This window comes from Pan paniscus, chromosome 11 (genome assembly GCF_029289425.2).
Source record: "Pan paniscus chromosome 11, NHGRI_mPanPan1-v2.0_pri, whole genome shotgun sequence".
Taxonomy (NCBI): domain Eukaryota; kingdom Metazoa; phylum Chordata; class Mammalia; order Primates; family Hominidae; genus Pan; species Pan paniscus.
Genome location: NC_073260.2, coordinates 39,444,541 through 39,458,750, shown reverse-complemented (window position 1 = coordinate 39,458,750; position 14,210 = coordinate 39,444,541). Strand labels below are relative to the sequence as shown.

At 36.6% G+C, this 14,210-nt stretch overlaps 1 protein-coding gene across 1 annotated transcript in view; it reads right to left on the bottom strand.

Moving 5' to 3' along the window:
* ERP44 (endoplasmic reticulum protein 44) overlaps nt 1-14,210 on the bottom strand; it is a 119,674-nt gene that overhangs the window by 23,146 nt on the left and 82,318 nt on the right. The window contains exons 7-10 of the mRNA XM_003820636.4: nt 12,517-12,574; nt 10,604-10,720; nt 1,847-1,958; nt 776-917 (exon numbers count right to left, since the gene is read on the bottom strand). Of these exons, the coding sequence (XP_003820684.1) occupies nt 776-917; nt 1,847-1,958; nt 10,604-10,720; nt 12,517-12,574 (429 nt within the window). The remainder of the gene's footprint in view (nt 1-775; nt 918-1,846; nt 1,959-10,603; nt 10,721-12,516; nt 12,575-14,210) is intronic.

The window sequence follows — 14,210 nt, the reverse complement described above, 5'->3', positions numbered from 1 at the left end:
CTCAGTGGGGTAATTCATTCTGCCATAGGACTACAAATCATCCTCTGTGTAATTTAATCTTTTGAGATAAAAATGGCATTTAAATGAATTTTCAAAATAAAATGTCTAATTTGAATACCTGTATTGCTTAAACTTTTCGTATAAGAAACATCTACATTTTTAACCACTGTATTTAACACCTCACAAAGCTGATAAAAATTCAGTATCTGTAGTAGCTACAAGGCTTGTACATATATTAATACTATAAATATCTGAGAATTGAGTCAGAAAGCTTACCTATTCTTGGAACAGTTCATAGCTATATGCCATTAGAAACGCCTAGTAATAGCAAGATTCATAAATACTACTAATGTTCTTGCTATGTGCAGTCACGAATGAACAGCAATATTACCAATTTCCTTTACCCTGGCCTAAGGTTATAAGCTATTTTTCTCAATGTGCTTGGTAAAGACCAAACTCAATGAAGAGCTAATTTCTCACAAGACAAAAATTTTCTTTGAGAGATTGATTCCCAAGCATTAATCACTAATCATCCAAGCATTCATTATCAATTCTAATCACTTAATGTTGGTATTTCTACAAGGCCATATCATAATGTTCATAATTATACCACACTCTATAGTGAAAAAAAGCAGCAGTCACCCAAACCTCTCCCATCCAGTTAACAAAGTCTTACTGTTCCAACATAGGATTATTTAAAATATTCAAACAACTATTTTCAGTTCATTTTTGAAAAACATATCAGTAATTTTTAAAAAACAAAATGAATACTCACAATACATCTTTGAAGTCTCCAAACACATACATATGCCTAAAGCTGTCAATAGCGATTACAGGACAATCTGCTGGAGTTTTCTGTATGTGCAGAAGAGGATGTCTAAATTTGTCACAATCGGCATGTAAAAAGTTTATTGTACCTTTAAGAAAAAAGAATTTTGAGAGGTAAATTCAAATTTTCTTGAAAATATTTTTGTAAGATTGCAAGCTCACAAAAAGTGACATACTAAAAAAAAAGCACCCAACATTCTTAAGAGTAATATAGATCAGAAAAACTAAAACCTAAATATCTAACACTTAAAATAGGTAGGCTTTTAGTTCTTAGGGCACAGAGTATAACTTCTTTAGAAATCATATTGACTTAGCGCAAATTTGAAGGCTATAATGAATTTTTTACTTTCCTTAAATGGGCAATCATTTACTTTGCAGATTATCAGGTTCTAGGCAGGAAGTTCAAGTTGATATATGAGCCATTCTCATGGGACCATTTTCATTCCAGCCTATTCCAATCATACTGGTTGATTTTTAGTCGAATTCAACCTGCAAGATAGTATGTGACTAAAATGGGCAGCTCTATAGAGTACCTTCAGTTTATTTTGTTTGACTTTCTTCCCTAACTACAGAGGAAAAGCTGGTGACACCTCAAATTCCATTAAATGCTTTGGAGAAATCCACAGACAACTACTCAACTTTCTTTCATTTTAATAAATGTTAATCAGACTGTGTAAGCTCTCTCAGCAACATCTCTGGGAATGTCCATTGGAAAAGGGGTCACACAAGCAATGAAGGAAAGTGCCCAGAACTAGTGCTCATTCATGACCCTGCTTTTCATGCACTTTGATTTTTCTCTCCAAAATAGTAATGGTTAGAAAACAAACAAACAAAAAAACACTACCTCATATTATCTCTCTACTAATGCCTCCTTACCATCACATTTGAATGTGTTAAAATAAGTTTTTAACCCAAATATGTTTATGTGATTTGACAGTAATGGGAGGGGAGATGATGAAAGGGGAAAAAAAAAAAAGAGAGAAAGAAATGATGAAAATAAACACCTTAATCTGTCTACCTTTTTCACTTATTAATTGCCGAGCTACTTCATTCTGGAATATTTCTAAACTTTCTGTATCTTCTTTCATGTGAAAGAGTATGAGAAAAGGCAGTCCTTCTTCTGTCAATTCCTGTAGAGAGAAGCATTCAATGAGAATTATCAGGCTTCTCCATTCAGTTGTAGCTATTTTCTAGGTAGGAACAATTTTGAACCCAACCCATGTAATGCAATAGTTGCAATATCCCGGGGGAAAAAAAAAGGCCCAGTGGTGTGAATAAACATTAGCCTGAACAGAAGACTGAATTCACTCCCCTCCCCACCTCAAGTACCCAGACAGTCAGAGGACCCACATGCCCTGCTTTGCTGCAGAAACTGATCTGCCCCCACTGTCTGTTAGCCAGTATGGGATATGAGGCTTCAGGGTTAGGCTGTTGAATTCATGACATATAGAGGTGAACTATGCTGGTTCTTTACCAAGGTGTTAATTTTAGAGTGGGGTAAACATGATTAGTATTTTCAGTCTTCACAAGTAACAGTGAAAAACAGTATATCAGCAATAAATAAATCTGATTTGCAAAATTTTTTGTATTTTTTTATATTCTAAGGTTGCAAAAACCATTACACTTACATATAAAACTTACCCAAAGCTGAAGTGTTTTATCCAGGGTAAAAAACAAAACCTCCATTATTTAACTAATTCTCAACCAATATACAATTAACATTATTAATAAATACCTACCCCTATATATTTTTATATACCTCTTTATACACACAGAAAAGCACCTTGAAAATTATAAAGTGCTATTAAAATTTTTATTGTTGTAATTGGAGAATAATACAATGGGTAGACATGATTAAATAAAATGTGATACGTAGACAGATTTAATCATTTATTCTCCCCAACAAATGCTAAGTTCTGACTCATCAGAAAAAGTCCAGAAAGGGTCTCATAACAAAATTATTTTCATCAACTATCCTTTTGAGGATCTCTCCATAAATCTAGGAACTACCTCACCAGAAAGTACAAATGTCGTTTATTTTTTAAAAAACAAACTGGGACCTATTTTACAGGATTAAAAGTTTTCTTCTGGCTCTCATCTCCATATTTAAGCCTGTTTCACTTGTATATAAGATCAATTATTAAGCCTCTTGTTACATTTATTTTTTTAAAAAACTGAGATACAATTAGCATACCATAAATTTCACCATTGTTTTTTTGGAGACAGGGTCTCACTGTGTCGCCCAGGCTGGAGTACAGCCTTGACCTCCCCAGGCTCAGGTGATCCTCTCACCTCAGCCTCCCAAATAGTGAGGACTACAAACATGCACGACCATGCCCAGCTCATTTTTGTTATTTTTTGTAGAGATGGGATTTCGCCATGTTGCTCAGGTTGGTCCCAAACTCCCGGGCTCAAGCAATCTGCCTGCCTCAGCCTCCCAAAGTGCTGGAATTACAGGTATGAGGCAACACACCCAGCCCATCATTTTTAAGTGTACAATTTTGTGGTTTTAATTATATTCACAAGGTTGTGCAAACATCACCACTAATTCCAGAGCTTTTGTTTTTTTTTTTTTTTGAGACGGAGTCTCACTCTGTAGCCCAAGCTGGAGTGCACTAGTGCAATCTTGGCTCACTGGAACCTCTGCCTCCCGTGTTCAAACGATTCTCCTGTCTCAGCCTCCTGAGTAGCTGGGACAACAGGTGCACATCACCATTCCCAGCTAATTTTTTTGTATATTTAGTGGAGATGGGGTTTCACCATGTTGGCCAGGATGGTCTCAATCTCCTGACCTCATGATCCATCCCCCTCGGCCTCCCAAAGTGCTGGGATTACAGGCATGAGCCACTGCGCCCAGCCCCAGAATATTTTTTATCACTTCAAAAAGAAACCACATACCCATTAGTAGTGATTCCCATCTCCCCTCTCCCCACCCCCTGGCATCACATTAATCTTTTAGTAAGCTGATTTTTTTCTTCCTCATCTTTTATCTCTTGGACTCACATTTTTTCTTCCCCCATCCATTAACTGATGCTGGTCTCAATGACTGTCTTTGGACTTCTCTGCTCTAGCCTGACAAGTTCATGTAGTTCAACAGTTTTGATCACTACTTCTAACTGATCGCTTATCTGTGTCTACAAGCCCAGCTCCAGTACAAAATCCAAGCCTAGGTTTCCATCTGCCTGCTTAATATCTCCATTTCAAATTCTAAACAAGTACCTTAAATACTCAAAACTAATGCCTAGTCCCCTCCTCTCTAACCTCCTTCTCCTATTTTCCCATTTTCTTTAGTACTTCTGCTTCTCTCTTAGCACTTTTCTTTTCAGGACGTAATGCCACTTCTCTAAAGTCATCTCTCATTCCACTCCATCCCTGTCAAAGGAAAATTCTTTTTTCTAAACTCCAAGAGCATTTTATCAACGGAAAATTCTTTTTTCTAAACTCCAAGAGCATTTTATCAGTGCCCCTCATGTGGCACGGGGCATGACTTTGTGTTACGTTATCTGTACATATGAAATATTAAACTGAAAACCCCTTGAAGACAATCTTATTTCATTTCTCTTTTCCTCACAATCAACATATATCAATAAATAAACAAATGTTGCTAAATAGGTGGTAATTCATGCTGCTTAGGCTTCCAAGTTTACTATGTCCATACAAGCATATTCTTTACCAAACAAATGTTAAAAGATTAAGGAGAAGAATATCAAGACAACCAGATTTACAGGAAACAGATCTTTCCCTACAGATTAAATGATTTAATGGTTGGTTAAATGGTTAAATGGTTGCTTACAACATAATAAATCTCAAGAATTATTAGATGTGCCAACAACCACGGGGAAGGGAGATGCCGTTTCACTGTTTAAGATTTTCCAGGTCTATACCTTTAAATCTGGTTTTAAAAACTACCCCTGCAAGAACTACCACAGCAGGCAAATAGTCATGACAAATTCTTAAATTTTCCTGGGCCTCTGAGGACTAAATGAGTGAATGCAAATTTTTTAAAAATTGTAAGTAATCCAACTAAACATACCTGAGGCCTACAGAAGTAAGAAAACCAGGGACAGGCTGGGCACGGTGGCTCACACCTGTAATCCCAGCACTTTGGGAGTCTGAGGCGGGTGGGTCACCTGAGGTCAGAGTTCGAGACCAGACTGACCAACATGGTGAAACCCTGTCTCTACTAAAATTACAAATACTAGTTGGGCGTGGTGGTGGGCGCCTGTAATCCCAGCTACTCAGGAGGCTGAGGCAGGAGAATCCCTTGAACCTGGGGGGCGGAGGTTACAGTGAGCCGAGATCGCACCATTGCACTCCAGCCTGAGCGACAAGAGCGAAACTCCATCTCAAAAAAAAAAAAAAAAAAAAAAAAGAGAAAAGCAAAAAAAAGAAAGCCAGGAGATTCATTTTTATATAAACTGTTAGCAGAAAAAGTCTAATCCACCCTCTCTTTCAAAACCAAGTTTAAGATCAAAATGGAAAAGACTAACAATTCAAATATAAAGAAATATTTTTTAAATGTTTACTTCCTTAAAGTTTGATATAAAGGACTTCAAACAGTCTGCTTTACAATTGCTTGTACTTAACTATTCTATTAATAAATTCTAAGTTAAAAAAAACATAAGTATGAATGTGCATTAAAAAGCAGAGGGAGCTTAAATCCCAATCTCTTCTAGGCTTCTGGTACTATAAAACTATGACACACCACTGACACCTTGTGGCCAAACACTCAAATTGTAGGAGCAGTATTTTGAATTCTGTGAAATGTCTTATCTACCTTAAAATGTTATTAATGATAGGAAAGAGATGGAGGCAAGACAAGATTATGCGTGCTATGTCCAATCTATATATCCAGTATTAAAAAGAAAACAAGAGAATATAAAATTGAGTGCACTGCACATAGAAGGGTATTATTCAATGAAAAATGAGAATTATGTATATACTAGTGAAAATGTCTTACTTTGCCTTACAATGAAAAATGGTTTGAAAGCCACTATTTGGTCCAAACATTTGAACTCCTGTACCTGAGCATCCAGTGTGTCATGGGGGGTAATGACACATAATTAAAGATAGAAAGACACCCAATCTGAGCATATTTATTCAAACCATCTCAAAAAACTACATACAAAACAACTACAATGACTCAAGATGCATCTTAACAATATGAATTACTCAGAATCCAGGGAAATACTACTTTGAGAAGCAGGTTCAAAAATAACACTGAAAAAAGCAACAGAACATTACTGAATAAAAAAATACTCTGGTCACTAAGAATGGACTTAAAATGCCAAGCTGTCATATAGAAATAAAGGTTGAGTATCTCTTATTCAAAATGCTTGGGATCAGAAGTGTTTTGGATTTTGAAATATTTGCATTATTCTTACCGCTTCAGCATCCCTAATCTAAAACTCTGAAATGTTCCAAGAGTGTCATGTAGGTGCTCAAAAAATTTTGGATTTTGGAGCATTTCAGATTTTCAAATTAGAAATACTCCCCGAAATTCTAAAAAACTGGGGAAAAGGAAGTAGAACCAAAGAATCTCAGGAACAAAAGAAACTAGAAAATTTGGTAAAGCAACTTCTTCAAACCAAAAAAAAGAGACTTTCCAAGAAAAGGCTTGTGTTAGAATTTTCACTCAAAAGTCTTCTATAATTCAAAATTCCAAAATATTTTAAAATATGGCATTGCATTAAGATATGCAATGAATTTGCATATCTATTGCAATATCTATTGCATATCTAGTGCAATAGAGCCTGGTAAGTTTATGATATTTAAGCTTGCAGGCTTAAAAATATATTAATCACATTTCATGAGAAGCCATTTTTAGAACCTTGATTTGAGAAATAGCTATTATAAACAAGTAGGATGTCCCAGTGGGGTATTCTGACATGTTAAACTGGATCCTGGCAGCACTAATCCTCTTTCTATGAAACACTCAGCAAAGAGCCAATGTAAGATGATTTAGGTTTGCAATGATCTGTCCAAGCAGACACACCCAGAGAATCTCATACAAACATTCATACATTTGATTTGAAATTGCTACAAGCTTAATAAGAATTAAATATTATTTTATGGTGGAAAAGGTACACCAAAAATGTACCATGCTGACATAAAAATACTAACTTATTTTTATGTACTAAAATGCAAAGGCAACGTTTAAATCAGGTAAGAAAAAGTCTTTTAAAGAGTTTTTAAATGCTGTTGGCATAGACTTCTGCTTCCAGAAAGATGAAGTAGACACTTGTCTCTATTTCTCCCAGGAAGTTCAGCTAAAAATCCTGGACATTATATAAACAAACATAAGGCCCTGAGAAGCAAATAAAAGAAAGCAGACTGGCTAAGGACTTAAGGATCCAAGAAATGGTACTCAGTTCCTTGGGTTTTCTTTTTGCCTTATATATCCCAGTCTAAGTGTTGGAAATGGCAATGGACGCAGATCAAAAATACCCCAAGAATGCATTCTCAAGACAAAGAGGGGGCAAAGAGCATTCTGGTTTGCTCACAATGGTCAGTCCCAAAAGTTAAGTGTTGCTCTCTCTTCCCCAAGAAAGGGAGAAAGAGATAGTAAGATCTAAGAGCTGGAAGCCTCTGGAAAGATTCAGGGAATCTTGGAGAATTCACATATATTATCTCCAAATCTGAAAGCACTTAACAATATACATACACCTTAGTAACAGAAGACATCAAATCTGAAATTATACTCTTTCTTAAGAACTCCAGGTTTTGTTGTATTACAATTAGGTTAAGCTATAGTGCTAAAAATTGCATTCTGGAGTAATAATGGATGTAATCTGGACTAATCTTACTACTGGGACAATTAGAAAAACCAGAGTAATAATAATAATAATAATAAAACACTTTTTGAAAGCATCCAAGAGTGAAAAAAAAAACAAAGAATTATGGGCCAAGACTGGAATAGAAGGAAACCCAGAACATTAAGCATGGCATTTGAAGCTGCTTTTCTTCTACGACCATCTGTCTTTCCGGAAAAGGCAACTGATAGTGCTCAATCCCACTGATCATCAGGGAAATATAAATTAAAACCACAATGAGACTCTACTACACATACACCAAAATAGATTAAAAATGTAAATAGCTGGTATCAAATGTGGGTAAGGACGTGGAGCAGTGTGAACTTTGATATACTACTGGTAGGAATGTAAACTGCTAAAACACTTTGGAAAAACTGGTATCCACTAAAATTGAATGTATATATGCCCTATGACTCAGCAATTCTATTCATAGGTATATATATCCAGTAGAAATCTGTGCATATATTCACCAAAGACATAGATAAGAATGTTCATAGCAGCATTATTCACGGTAGTCAAAATCTGGAAGCAGTCTAAATGTCCACCAATAGTAGAATGGATATATTGTGTTATATTTATATAGGGAATTATATTCAGCATGAAAATGAATGAACTACAGCTTCATGCAATATGAATGAACTCCATAAATATAAAGTTGAGTGAAAGAAGCCAGACACAAAAGACATGATTCCATTTTAGGTTCAAAAACAGGAAAAGCTTCCTATAGTCCTATTGAAAATAAGTATGGTGATTATGAAGATGGTAAATGGGGGTAATAACTGAGAAGGAAGACAAGGGGTTTGGAAATACTTTATTTCTGGACTTAGCTCAGGGATTGGCAAATTATAGCCATGGGTCAAATCTGACTTGCTGCCTGATTCTGTTAGGTCCACAAGCTAAAATTGGTCTTTAGTTGTTTTTTGGTTTTTTTTTTTCTTTTTTGGAGGGACGGGGTCTCACTCTGTCGCCCAGGCTGGAGTGCAGTGGTGGATCCTGGCTCACTGCAACCTCTGCCTCCTGGATTCAAGTGATTCTCCTGCCTCAGCCTCCCGAGTAGCTGGGATTACAGGCGCCTGCCACCACGCCTGGCTAATTTTGCATTTTTAGTAGAGACGGGGGTTTCACCATGTTAGTTAGCCAGGCTGGTCTCGAACTCCCGACCTCAGGTGACCCACCCACCTTGGCCTCCCAAAGTGCTGGGATTACAGGCATGAACCATGGCACAAGGCCCTGGTCTTTACATTTTTAAATAATTGGGAAAAAAATTTAATATTTCACAGCATGTGAAAATTATTTGTCCAGAAAGAGCTTTATTGAAACACAGCCACGCTCATTTGTTTACGTATTGTCTAAGGTTACTTTTGTGCTACAACTGCAAAGCTGAGTAGCTGCCACAGAGATTATATGAACTGCAAAGGCTAACATACTTACTATCTGACCCTTTGTTGAAAAAAATTGTCCACCCTCTCTCTTAGTTTGGGCTGCTATATTAAAGTACCATAAACTGGGTGGCTTACAAATTAACAGAAATTCATTTCTCATCATTCTGGAGGCTGGAAATCCCAAATCAGGGTGCCAGCATGGTCAGTTCTAGTGAGAGCTGTCTTCTAGGCTGCAGACTGCCTACTTCTCATTGTATCCTCACATGGCAGAAAGAGAGCTACATAACTCTCTGAGGTCTCTTTTATGAGGTCACTAATCCCATTCATGAGGACTCCATCTCATGAATGGACGATTCATTCCCTAATACTATCACATTGGGGATTAGGATTTCAACATATGAATATTAGGACACACAAATATTTGGTCCATACCACTCTAAGTAGTGATTATATGGGTGTGTTTACTCTGTGATAATTTTGGGGGACCAGATATTCAAACTGTGATTTATACACTTACAATTCTTTGAAGTGTATATGCATACACAAAGTTTTTAAAAACTGTACCTAATACAAAGTTTTTAAAAACTTGCATTCTTAGGCCATTGGTTTTAAAAACAAAAGACCTGGAATGAAAGATATGTCTTACATAAAGTAAAGAAAGGAGAGAGGTCCTTACAGACATAACTCTTTGTACTTGTTCCTCCAGCCTCTTAGGTTTTTAAGTTTTATTTTGGTGGGAGTTGTAAGAATTTCGATGGGCTTGATTTCAGATGCATGGGATGACTGAGGTCGGTTACCTATCACTGCTACCTGCTTTCATTATTTATAATGGAAAAGACAACATTAACTGCTTTACAAAAAACAGAAAAATCTTCTAGTGGCAAAGGATTATTCATTGTATAGAAATAATTGTAACTAAAATCTGCAAAGCATTGCTCCTAAAGCAGCAGTCCCCAACCTTTTTGGCACCAGGGACTGGTTTCATGGAAGACAATTTTTCCACTGATCAGGGTGGGGGATATGATTTCGGGATGAAACTGTTCCACCTCAGATCATCAGGCATTAGTTAGATTCTCATAAGGAGAATGCACCCTAGATCCCTCACATGCACAGTTCACAACAGGGTTCCCATTCGTATGACAATCTAATGCTGCCACTGATCTGACAGGAGGCAGAGCTCAGGCCGTAATGCTCTCTCGCTGGGCAGCCCTCTTCCTAGCAGGCCATGGACTGATACAGGTCTGCGGCCCAGGGGATGGGGACCCTTGTTCTAAAGGACATCCACCTAAACAGGGATCCTCAACCAACAGATGGGTATCAGAATCACCTGAAAGGCATTTTCAAACTCATTTTCAAGGCTGTAGTGAACTACTACTATTACTGGAAATGTAACAGAGGGGTTCTGGGATAGCAAAGGTGAAGAATCACTGGTGTATATTACAGAAACAGCTATGATATAGTTATGTTCACTATATGATTCTTACAACTGATAACTCTGTTAACATAGTAAGACAGGTGGAGGAAGCTTGTGGTTTCAGACATTTGAATTTAAAGTAACAATGCACAGTAGAAAGCCCATACCTCTCCATTTTCAAATGTTATTTCTCGGACAAGAGGAACACATTTATCTTGAATCCAATTGTAAGTCACATCAAAATTTGTCATAGCTCCCAAGTACACCATATCCGGAGCAGAATGCTATTACAAAACAGAAAAAAAAATTAAATCTAACCTGTGCTGGCAAAAGTATATTCTTATTTTTTTCTTTATATTTTTTAAAGCAAGGTCTCACTCTGTCACCCAGGCTGGAGTACAGTGACATGATCACGGCTCACTGCAGCCTTGACCTCCTGGGCTCAAGCAATTCTCTTACCTCAGCCTCCAGAGTAGCTGGGACTACAGGTACATGCCACCACGCCAAGCTAATTATTTTATTTTATGCAGAGATGGGGTCTTGTTATGTTGCCCAGGCTAAAAAGTACATTCTTATATCCATCCATGAACCCAGAAAATCTACTGGTAATACAAAAGAAACATAGATCATGGAACTTCCAAGAAAGAGGGCCATGGGTGGCAAAAAGCAGATAATTCTGTGATTACCAGGGAGCTAATAATCTAACCTGTGACACCCAAGCCTATTGCTTTTTCTTGGATTTAGGTCAATTAACTCTTTATCAGTATCTTCACCAAAGGCAGGAAGGCATTGTGAAAAGAATTCTCCAAATGAATTAATTTAGCTATTCCTAAGAGCTGAAAATTTTAGAAATTTCTTCTTTTAGAAGAAAATATGGATAGTGAAAAAGCCTTGAAACATACAAGATGCTATATGGATGTAAGGCACGACTATTTCTTTTATTACCTACATATCTGTTTCTACATTAACTCAAAATCAATTATCTATGAAGTGTCTAAAATGATGATAAAAATAATAGCTAATATTAATCAGTAAACTTACTGGGTCTAGGCATGGTTGTGAACATTTTATATGTGTTGATTCATTTAATCTTCCCAACATCCCAATAAAGCAAGTACTGTTTTTATCATCCCGTTTTTACTAATTAAGAAACTGAAGCGCAGGGAAGCGAAGAAACTTTCCCAGAGTAACATACTAAGAAGGTGGCACATTTGACATTCAAACCCAGTCTGATACCACCAGAGCCCATGCTCTGAACAACCACACTACCACTGAGAGATAGGTACTGGATTCTGATAATCTAGAGATGATGATACTAAGTAAGCTACTCAAAGAAATGCACTTGCAAAAAATATAAGCAAACACCTATGTGAATTCAAAATAGAATATGAACTTTCTAAAAGCAAGAAATTCATTTATCTGACTGCATAAAAATTAAAAATCTCAGTGTCAAAACACTGTAAACAACATTAAAATGAAAACTATAAATTGAAAAAATATCCATAAATTTCCATTTTTTTTGTATGTAAAAAAAATTGCAATGGCAGACGCTTGGTGAATTTGGGATAACACGTGCTACGATTTTTGTCTCTTAGTTATGGCTACCATCACCTGGTAGGGCCTAAGCAGCTACTTAAAACTTCTTACCCCACAGGTTAAAAACAACCTAGCTGCTCCTTATTATTTGGCAGGTACCAAGTAAATTTATACCCCAGAAGATTTGGGAGTTTGGCTAGTACAATACGGGTAGAAGTGACAATCACAGACAACTGCAGCATTTTAAAAATCTGGCTCCCAGACTGAATGCCAGAGAGATAGAAAAGGCCTGAGAGTCAGGAGATCCCTAATGCCAGCTCTGCTACTCTAATGCCAGCTCTGCTACTCTAATGCCTGTGTGACTTTAGGCTTCTGTGGTCCCATCTTCATTTTGAAGGGTTTAGATCAGCACAAGATGATGCTTCAAACTTCCTTTCAATTCTAAAGTTCTATTAGTCTATGAACATTAACACATATAAAACTACATCTTATGCATGTATTTAAATTATATCTTATCATACAACATTAAGAAATAGCAACTTACCCCTGGTGGTTTGTAGATTATGTTGTCGCCACTATATCTTTCCGGTTTTGAAACATCCCTATAGGAAGGGAGAAATAGTAATAAACCTGAATGACAGAATTTTGCAATGTAGGAATTACAGACTTGAAATACATACTTATCTATCATCTTCCCTATTATAAGACTATGCAATACCAAGAAAAGCATACATTTAAAGAAAACGTTTAATATGAGGCAGACTTTTTAAAGGAAAATTTTAGTTAGTTGTTTTTGTGTTTTGTGTAAGTTTAGATTGGGAGTTTTAGCACTAAAAGGTTGTTTTTGACCCCAGACTGTTTTCTGGCAACTAGGGATCAAGGTCATTGGTTTGGTCAAATGGACTAATTAAAAAAAAAACAAAAACGAAATAACCCACATCACTAAAATATAGTTCCATAAATAAGTAATTTTTTGTTTATTTGTCCATTGTTGTTTCCTGAACCTAGTACAGTATCTGGCACATAGAAGTTGCTTAATAAACATTTGTAGAGTACTACAACAAATTATTTTTGTAATCAATTTTTAGATTAATTGAACACTGATTTATCTCTAGTTTCTAACTAGAGTAGTCCAGGAGATAGAGGCAAGGGGTGCTAACCTAGATTGATAACAGTGGGAACAGAAAAAAATGTGTTCCATTAATTAATTAATTCAATAACTATTTACTATGTGCTTCCTTTGTACCAGCTATGGTCTTGGCATTGGATAAACGGGAGTGAACAAAACTATCAAAACTCTCTCTCTCATGGAGTTTACATTTTGGTGAGTAGAGACAGACTAACAAGTAGACATATTTATCTTTGATGGTTACAAAAAAATGCTATGAAGAAAATAAGTGGAATAAGTAAAGAATGACAAATTAAATAATGGTAGTGCTACTTTATATAAAGTTATCAGGCAAGGACTTCCTGATGAGATGACATCTGGGAGAAGCACTTCCAGATTCAGGCTCTGCTGCAGAACTGTGCTTGCAGCATTTAATGAATATGGGTTGGGCACAGTGGCTCATGCCTATAATCCCGGCACTTTTGGAGGCAGACGTGGGAGGATCACTTGAGGCCAGGAGTTCAAGACCATCCTGGGCAACATGGTGCGACCTCAATCACTTAAAAAACAAAAAAACTGATAATGCGCACAACAAAACATACAAACAAAATCTCACAAAAGCATTAAAGCAAGGACAAACAATAAAGGTCAAAAAATGGAGAGGATATATTGTGCCAGACATCCAGGCTCCATTCAAGATAGCTACTACAGTTAAGCCTAATAGTCATGAGCCAATGAAAAGAGAAATAATACTGCATGGAAGTCAAAGGATGGTTGAGATAACCTCCAATGAGGAGAGAGGGTCAAGAACAGAACCACAAAAATGATTCCATCTTGAGAAAAAGAAAAAAAAAAGGGAGATAAAGTCACAGAATTCAGACAGGTAGGGAGCAAACCAGGGGGATTCGATGTAAGTGTTGACAGCAAAAAAAAGAAAAAGGTAGTTGAACATCACACCCTTCAGAGGAATTGAAGAGGAGTAAGATGTTTAAAAGGCCACTCGATTTGGTAATTAAGAAGTCATTTTGTGACTGTGTAGAGACAAGTTTCATTAGAGCAATGGAGGTGAAAGTTAGCTTCCAAAAGGTTAAGTTTTTTACTGGTTAGAATTTAAGAAAATCAAGGTAGCC